Genomic DNA, 9,069 nt, shown 5'->3' with positions numbered 1-9,069 from the left:
GAAGCTAAATATTTTCAAAAAATGTTGTTCTTGCGACTTCTTCCTGCCAAATGTAGCCGGTATGGCCACGTTAGCTCTCCAAAAGTTGATAACTGGGTTGGTCATTTTCTTCGTGAGTCCTGGGAATAAAACCTTTGTCCAGTTGAAAATAGCTCCCAAAAGCAACACAAGCAACCAATATCCCAAGTACCCTGCTCCATAATATATCGAGTTGTAAAGGTTATCGTAAAATCTTCCGTATGATTCTTGATAGATTTTCGTGTTGGTCGAGTTTAAAATAAAAGGAACATCAATTGGTTCCGACATGTTGAAGTTTTCAATCTCACTAGCTGATTTAGCATTCTCTTTATAATTCTCAAGGGCTGTATCAAACCAGTCATCGTCCAATGTTATTTGGTATCGGGAACAATAATCACTCAAAGGTGACCAACTTTTTTCCGATGTCTGGCCCACACTGTATAAGCAACCGGCAAGTGTTGCCAAAGAATTGGAATTAGAACAAGAACATGATCTTTCACTGGCGTCGCAAAATGTGACCTCTGCTTGCATTTGGCCACTGCAGGCATTGTAGTATTTTTCGTATTTCTCATTTTGATACTTCGTAGAGCCACCATGTGCCTCAGTGAGACTGCTAAGAATCAATAGGTATATGAATGTGGTAAGTCGATTATGCATTGTCGTTAATGAGTTAAAACTTTTGCTTAAATTTAAAAACAGTACAAAGTTTTGCAACTAAATTAAAGAAGAAAAACTTGTCAGTATTTATAAGGAAAGAGGCATCACATATACCCAGTTATTCCACCAATCAAGAGCCAATCTTTTAGGACATTCCATTTTATCTCACTAATTGTATCACAATTTATTTGAGGTCTTAACAATTAAAGATGGATTTACCACAAAGGAATAATCAAAGTCAATAAATACTATAGTGGCTTAAAAAGATTAAAATTTTGCAATAAACACTAGTAGAGGGATCATGTCTAAACAAAAGCCAAAGACACTAACATAACAGTAGTTTTGCAAGTCAGATCGACTGATCCGATCAGATAAATTATGTATAAAAATATACATGTTTCAAACAATGGCTTGTGGGATAAAATCTCTTGATGATTGCTATCGCTTTGCCCTGCATCTCTCGGCCCCCAACTCGGTCCGCCAAACGAAACAATGGCTTCAAAATCCTATAGAATAATATAAAGTGCAATATATTAAAAGGGATTTAAGTGTAATAGGTAGACGTCCACATCAAAAACCGAGTACCTGATTTACTAGAATTGTGCAACATTCTACAAGTTCATGAAAACTAAGATTCAAAGATGATGTCAAACTTTCTGTCATTGCAACACGGGTCATGTATATCATTTGTGAAGCTCAAATTTATATCAAGACTCGATGTTTTCTGTGTTTAAGAAGATTGAACAATGGGAAACTGCAATTTGGCCCAAAATTTTGAAATTAATTGAAAGTTGAAGTGATGTGCATTTTTTGATTCTCCTATGATTGGATCTTTGACTCAGCTCTACCTTTGACCTTATTATTGAAGAATTAGAAGTACTGAGAGGCTTTTGTTCCACATGGTGTAATAAAGCACACATTTGAAATATGACAAACAGGGTAGCATTGTGAAGAGTGAAGTAAAGTGATTTGCAGCCTATCACGCCTTCTCAAGCTCTAAACTAGGCATAGCAATGAAAGACAAAAGGAGACACGACACAAGTAAGGAAAAAATTACAAATAAGCCTTGTTTAAGACTAAGATGCGGCTTATCTTCCCTAGAGACAGTCCGGTTGATAGACGATTCCGTTCTTCTGGGAGTACATAATAGTTCTAGCACAGAAGATACGAAATATCTCCAGAATGTAGAATTGGTAGTCTCTCGGCATTCTGTTTCCACTTCAAATCTTCGTAAACTTCTCTTTTACTCGGTTACTTGCTCTTTTTCTTTTTGCTCCCCCTACGTTTCCAAGGCGTTGTTTCATAATTGCATTCCACAATAGGATTACAAAAAACTGAAAACTAATTATATTTACACAAAACATAGATTTTTAATTAAATTCTTCCCACAAACTATACAGCCAATCATTATTCAGTATTTACATTACGCTATAAGAGTTACAAAACTGAGGTTAGATCACAAAACAAAACAATAAACTGATTTTTTTGATAATTATTGTATTGTTTAGACAGGGACAGAGCTTTTCAACCTATTGTATTCTTTATAGAAATCTAGACAAAGCGAATCTCGGTATTTTTCATTTGAACAATCGGAATCCATTTGGACCTTCAATTATCTTCCGGATCTCAGCAAACGACGATGAGAGATCTGGAAGATTTTATTTCTGTTTCGAGACTAATTAGCGGCATTTGCTAAACAAAACAAGATTCAAAGGAGGGGGGGTGGAAACCATCCAGGGGTTCTCATTATATAAAAATCTCTTAGCCACGTCAAAAAATAAAGCTTATTTTAAACTCACTCCCTCCATAAAGTAACGTTTGTGCGCACGTTTCACTTTGTCATTATAAGGGGGGGTCGCCTTACTGTCTAGATAGAAATTAGATACAGTTTAAAGGAGAAGGTTAGCTTATGCCAAGAAAGTTTAAGCAATTTATACACAAAAGGAGATAGTGAAAACTTTTATGTCCGCTTGCTTAATATATTGTTTCAATTTCGACAACAATAGGGAATAGTAGAAACTATATGTTGAGAGTTCTCTTTGCATTCGGCATTCCGGCAGGAAAACAAAGCAAAACAAAACAATTGAAAGATTTAAACAAATCAGATGACAATAGCAATAACTTATTGAAAAATACTGAAAGAGGAAAAGAATTAGAAATCGTTGGCTTTAATCAAATAGCAACGAATAATAACATTAAAAATGAAGTGTATAAACGAATTGTCCAATTGTAACTTTATTAAATCAAATACTGTATTGGTAAGCCTAAGCCCAAACTTGTATTTGTTCGTAGAAATCAACTCTCTTCTTTTCCAGGTTGGAAACATTCTTTGCACAATAGTAACGGATTTCATCAACCATGATGGAATGGCCACAGGTGACAAAAGCAACTGAACCATTTGACTCGTGAATTTCTTGGGGAACGATATCCTTGATTGAGGGCCTACCTTCTTTAAAAGTAACATGTGAAAGCTCCTTCTTAACAACGTCTATAATTCTATTACTTGTGGCTTTTTCCTCACATGAACTGTCGTCAATCTTGGTAATGTCCTTGATTGAGTCTTGTTTTTCATCACTTGAATTGTCTTCAACTTTAACAATTTCATTGATGGAGCATTCTTTTTCTGAGTTGGATGTTTCCGACTCCTCAATTTCCAATCTCTCTAATCCTTGGAACCTGTTGTTGAACTCATCAATAAATACATGACATGATGGCTGTGTGATGTATACAGTTGTCTCGATCTTGGTGTCTCTCAAGTTGAGTAACTCTTCGTAAAACCAGTACAAAGATCTCCACTCTCTGACAACCCACTGCAACTTCAACTTGTTTTGAGCGCCCTTGGTCTTCTTAGCAATGTCAACGACTTCGGAGTAGATACCGGGAATACCGTTACCACCAGCCATAAACACTGCAGTGTCTGCATACTTGGCAGCTGTGGCTTCTCCGTATGGTCCTTCAACACTAACCCTGATCTTGCATGTCCTTCCTGGTGCTTGTGCCAACGACTGGTATAGGCTGTGTGTAACTCCTCCTTTGACTTTACAGTACAACACAATGCTATGATTATTTTCTACCGAGTCGGTAAAGGTGAATGGATGTGACTGCCAGAAGTACGTTGGTTTCAAAAAGTGAATGAATGCGTGCCCACCAGGGATGGATTTCCAGTAGCTTGGCTTGGGAATAACAACCTTCAAAGTCTCGTCACTCAACAAGGTAACGTCTGCATGTGGAAACCCAAATGATATCAAACGCCCAATTCTAACTGCCCTGTCAAAGCACCACACTGCAACTGCTGGATAGACCAACCAAATATAACCTAAATCAATAACATGATACCAAGCACCAATAGTCCAGAACACAGCCAACAAAATATGTAAAATCAAAAACACTTCGTACCATCTTCTTCTCAAGTAAAGCATACCTTGAATCATAATTAACCCACCACATACCGTGGCAGCGATACCCCATTTAAGGTATAAATATTTGACTCTCGAGGAATAGTTGCTTCCAAACGCAATAGTGTAACATACAGCATGGATGACAACCAACATAAACATGACTCTTGCAGTATGTCTATGGTACATGACAAAGGTACTGTAATTCCACCCAACCAACCACTGCAAGAAGTTGTTTCTTCCAGCGTATAAGAACACCAATGGCATCATCATGGTTGCAGTGATTCCTGTTCTGTCACCAACATACCTAATCTCTGCTTTGTATGTGGATTCAAACATGGCCTCTTCTTTTGGTGCTTTCAAGTTCATAGCATTGAGCCAAATAGTAACGCAGTAAAAGAGGAAAATCACCAACGACTCAAATCTTGATGGAATCAAGAAACTAAAGACTCTCAAAAATTGCTGCTCTTGCAGCTTCTTTATTTTGAATGTGGCTGGAAGTGAAACGTTAGCTCTCCAAAAGTTGATAACTGGGTTGGTCATTTTCTTTGTGAGTCCTGGGAATAAAAACTTTGTCCAGTTGAAAATAGCCCCCAAAAGCAACACCAACAACCAATAGCCTAAAAGACCAGCTCCATAATCAATTGAGTCATAAAGATTGTTGTAGAATCTTCTATAAGACTCCTGGTACACATCAATTCTAGTCCTGTTCAAAATAAAAGGTGTTTCAATTGGCACTGATATGTTAAAGTTTGGAATTTCGCTGACTGCCTTTGCATTACTTTTGTAGTAGTCAAGTGCTTGTTCAAACCAGTCTCCTTCCAATGTCACATTCAGATAAGAGCAACTTTCCACCCATGGTTCCAAATACCTTTCTGATGTTTTGTTCAAGATGTCCATGCAACCGGCAATTGTAGCCAACTGGTTTTGGTTTTTGCAAGGACAAGCTTTATCCATCATCAGACAGAAAGTCACTTCTTTTCTGGTCTGATAATTGCAAGCATAATAAAATCTTTTGTGTTTATTGTTTTCATATTTTGTTGAGCCCTTTGCAACGGAAGAGTTGATACAAAGGAACAAACATATCAATATAGCTAAGCGATGAAACATTGTTGAAAGAAGCTATGGTTTCGTGGCTGCTTTGGTGAAGATATTTTTCTGGGTTGGAATTTGGTCCAAATTGAAGAAATTTAGTCTCATATTTATACAACAGGGTATGCCTTGTCAAAAAGTGCTTCCATTTCTTTTTGCAATATCCAGAACAATAAATGGTAATACAAATTACAAAAACTTACTAGAATTGGCTTGAAAATAACAATAGCAGATGGAACTCGGTCGACAAGACGTATTGTGTTGGAAACAATAATTTATGCAGCAGTAATTGATGCAAAAGAAGTATAAGATGAAAATGATAAAAATGCACAAAACGTAATTGATCCAATCAGATAATTGCATAAGTTCATCAATTAATTTAGGAGAGCTGCAATACATGCAAAAATGGAAGATGGGGGAGGATGCTTTTGAATTATCTAAAGCATCTCTATTGATTTTGCGTCTTGTTTTTCCTCGCTGTTTTCTTCATTCCTTTTATTAGCCAGATTATGGTCTTGGCAGAATGTAGTTTAACCCCTTATGCATCTAGAAAAAAAAGAAGGCAAACCTAAAAATAAAACAGATGAGTCCAAAAGATTGAGAAGCACATTTGACTGATTAATTAATAGCTACCACTGTAGAGTAATCTGATTGCTTCAAAACATTTGAGGCTTCCTATGGGTCTCAAGAGTATCTGTTATGTGACTACTGAGAGAAATCGCAAAGTTTAGATAAAACTGGTGGCCACACTTTTAAAGTTGGCATTCCAGTGTCAAAATTTTTAGCGTTTTGGCATGTACTGATCCTCCTTGTATAACCATAATTTAGTATTTCCCATGTCAAGTTCGTGCTCAGATTTTTCCTTCCGTCTGGTTTTGTGGTTGAAAAGTGCCGCTAGAATTAGCTCTCACCAAGAGTGATGGCCTTCGGTGTTCATTCCGTATTACCGGAACATCCTTATTTGGTTACTTTTCTTATTGCTTTAGAGCTTACATAACGTTGAACTTTACATTAACTAAACATGACAGTACGTAACTATTTGAAACCGATTCAAATGCAGATCCCATAAACCAAACTATTAGAGCATTGTTTTACTTTTTACTTGGGGAAACTGATTTAACCAATCACACCTATTGCTTTTGAAACAAGCCATGTAGGAATAAAAGCTACAATGGCAACGATTCATATAACTTGTGTTAGCAAACCATACAAACTGTTTATTACTTTCTTGGCAGTGTGAAAAATTAAGCAAGTGCCGCCCCTTCCCCCTTTTTTTAACACAATTATCGCTGCAAGACTTTTCTTGACAATCTCTGATTGGATGGAGTACAAGTGTTTTCATATTAGATGGAAGATGCCCTATATACCGATCCTATTAATTAATGGGTTTTTTAAAGCCAAGAAATTGATGTAATTTAATATCTAAAAATATATTTGCTTGTTACACAAACACTTGCATATTATTGTGTTTTGTGTTTTGGTTTTTTTTGTACCGCCTTGTGCCTATATTAGAAAGCATTCCATTGCACTGGGAAGGAACGGATGGTTGATGTTTTGCTGGTTGTACCCAACTGTCAAGAGGAAAATCAATTAGAGATGTCATGTAGCTGTTTGAGATATGGTAACTTACAAACTGTTTCACTACAACTCGTAAATGAGACACAGGAACAAAACTCTGTTTTTTGGCTTATACAACGCCACCTCCGAATAGGTAGCGTTACTAGTCAGAGTAAGTTTTGAAAAGTTCCCCGAAGCATGAGAAGAAATAATCCAGTCAAGTGTACAGAAGTCGCACATTGAATGGTTTGTTTATCCCACTCTTAAAGTCGTAAACGGGTGAACCACTTGAAGTTAGTTTTAAATGATAAGAATTTTTCTTGGGCTTTTGTTCAAAGTGTGGACAAAAAAGACGAAGTTCTTTAAAGTTCCTTCAGCTCTGTAACACCTCACGTTTAACTTAGTCTACTCAGAGTCACGATTCAACTAAACAAACTCTAAGTCCACAACAGAACATAGTATCAAAGCTTTTGCTTAAAAGAACAAATGTCCAACTACCAATTTTTGAGTATATCATATTAAGGAGGTAAGCAGTGAACATTCTGGTACTTTACCCACAATATTCACTGTTGAAATCGTTTGGCATCAACTTGAAATCCCAGATCAACATTGCGTTGGATAGAGGTTGACTTTCGTTTGTCCTTTCTTCAAGCTCTCTTTTCAATATGAAATTAATTGTCCATAACTTACTGGGTTCATTATTCACAACTATGAACTTGCTTGATATCTTATAGTAACAGTTTCCTAGCCTTGCCACCTTGGGCTTCATGTGTGAAGGTATTCTTTGGTTGAAAAGAACCATTCTATACTTCGCTGGACCCGTTACACAGTGTGTCAGTTCTCGTCACCACATTTCTGTGACCGGCTGGATTTCAGTGTGATGTTTGCCTTTAGAAAGGTTGACCATCTCCTAAATTAGCAAACTGCCATTTTCAACTACTTCCATTCAAAACTATACAAATCTAAAAGCATCGATGATACTATTGCAAAGGAGTTTCCGAATTGATCGAGTCTACGCTGTCTCTATTATCATTTTCTTCACCGTGTTGATCCTCAATTGGAGCGTATAATGACCTTCTCTTCCTAATACGATTTAATTGCCACTTTATTGGAATAAATGGCAAATGTCCATGCTTCTCTTCATGTATTAACGAAGTGAAGGCAATTATTACCACTATCCAGTACAAGATGTAACTAATCACGCTTCCATATGTTGCCGAGTTGGTCCAACCCAATATTGCAGTCAATATCATCCAGAAAGCGCCGTCTTCCTGTAGCTCTCCATTGCAGCAATTGACATGCCATACACTCCTCTTGATGTCATAAGAACCAGGTCCATGGCCAGTCTCGCTAACATCCATTCCACCACACTGGTTGATAAAGTGCTGGAGCTCAAAATTCCATACACCTTTGGAAAAAAGTCCTGCTGCGACTAAATACAAAAAGCATGTGGACGTGATAAGAAACCATTGCAACGATAGAGTGTTTCCAGATCTGTACAAGACACAACCAATAAGTGTGCCCACGATGACTGCAAGCACTGTAGCATTGATAATAGCCCAAATTGAGGTATCTTCGTTAACCCCAATACCACCAATAAATACTATGGCTTCTAGCCCTTCTCTCAATGTTGTGACAAAAGGCAATATGACCATGTTGTATTTTTCTGTCAACAATTCCAATCGATCAAACCAGCCACCTTTGGAACCCCTGCTGGGACTTGATCTCAGCGGATTGAAATGTCTTGACAGCTGCAAAAGCCTGCCTAGTTTCACTTTCCATTTTTGCTGCATCTTGCTCACTCTGAGAATTTGTATTCCCATCAAGGAAATTATAATACTTGCAAGAATTGAAAATGTCCCTTCCCAGTAATGCTCGGCTATTGACCATAGGTCGTTGCCCACCTTGTAGAATACAACAAGAATAATCGCCCCAATCAATAGACACACGGCAAGGCCCATTAATCCACCAAACCAAATTTGAAATTTAAGTATTTGACCCAATCTGTTATCTACCACCCTTGCTTCTGATGCCTCAGTTTCTTCCGATGATGATATGGTTTCCGAAGTTATCGTCTGGTACTGAGGTTCAGTCCTGTTTGCAACCTTTTTCTCATCGGTGCAAAATGTTTGATGAACAAATGATAAAAGAACAGATATGATGATGGCCGACTCCAAGGTCTCTCTTAACACGATCAAGAACGTCTGTATGGAAAAGTAGTCGTCAAGGGTTGCCATTGTCCTTCGTATTTAGCAACTAGTGTCTCTTTGTAGTGTACTATGGTTGCTAATAAGAAAGATTTAAAAATTTGCCAATGTAGAAAAATTTCGTGACTTTTTATCTAAACGAT

General features: G+C 37.4%; 3 protein-coding genes across 3 annotated transcripts; all 3 read right to left on the bottom strand. All coding sequences in view use genetic code 12, as the record gives it.

The window, feature by feature from the left end:
• Positions 1-69: 69 nt before the first annotated feature.
• On the bottom strand, positions 70-675 carry FRE30 (Fre30p; the record flags this gene model as incomplete). The annotated part of the gene is made up of 1 exon (XM_051814087.1): positions 70-675. A coding segment is annotated over one exon (606 nt), but the record flags the coding sequence as incomplete, so codon positions are not given.
• Positions 676-2,939: 2,264 nt separating this feature from the next.
• CANMA_002058 (ferric reductase family protein) lies at positions 2,940-5,180 on the bottom strand (the record flags this gene model as incomplete). Its single annotated transcript, XM_051814086.1, has 1 exon — positions 2,940-5,180. The coding sequence occupies one exon, from the start codon at positions 5,178-5,180 to the stop codon at positions 2,940-2,942; it is 2,241 nt and encodes a 746-aa protein (XP_051672377.1).
• Positions 5,181-7,699: 2,519 nt separating this feature from the next.
• On the bottom strand, positions 7,700-8,956 carry FTH1 (Fth1p; the record flags this gene model as incomplete). The annotated part of the gene is made up of 1 exon (XM_051814084.1): positions 7,700-8,956. The coding sequence occupies one exon, from the start codon at positions 8,954-8,956 to the stop codon at positions 7,700-7,702; it is 1,257 nt and encodes a 418-aa protein (XP_051672376.1).
• Positions 8,957-9,069: the final 113 nt, after the last annotated feature.

Source organism: Candida margitis (assembly GCF_024628925.1).
Source record: "Candida margitis strain CBS 14175 chromosome Unknown scaffold41, whole genome shotgun sequence".
In the NCBI taxonomy this organism is placed as follows: Eukaryota; Fungi; Ascomycota; class Pichiomycetes; order Serinales; family Debaryomycetaceae; genus Lodderomyces; species Lodderomyces margitis.
The sequence above is the reverse complement of the archived record's forward strand: the minus strand, read 5'-3'. Positions and strand labels throughout refer to the sequence as shown.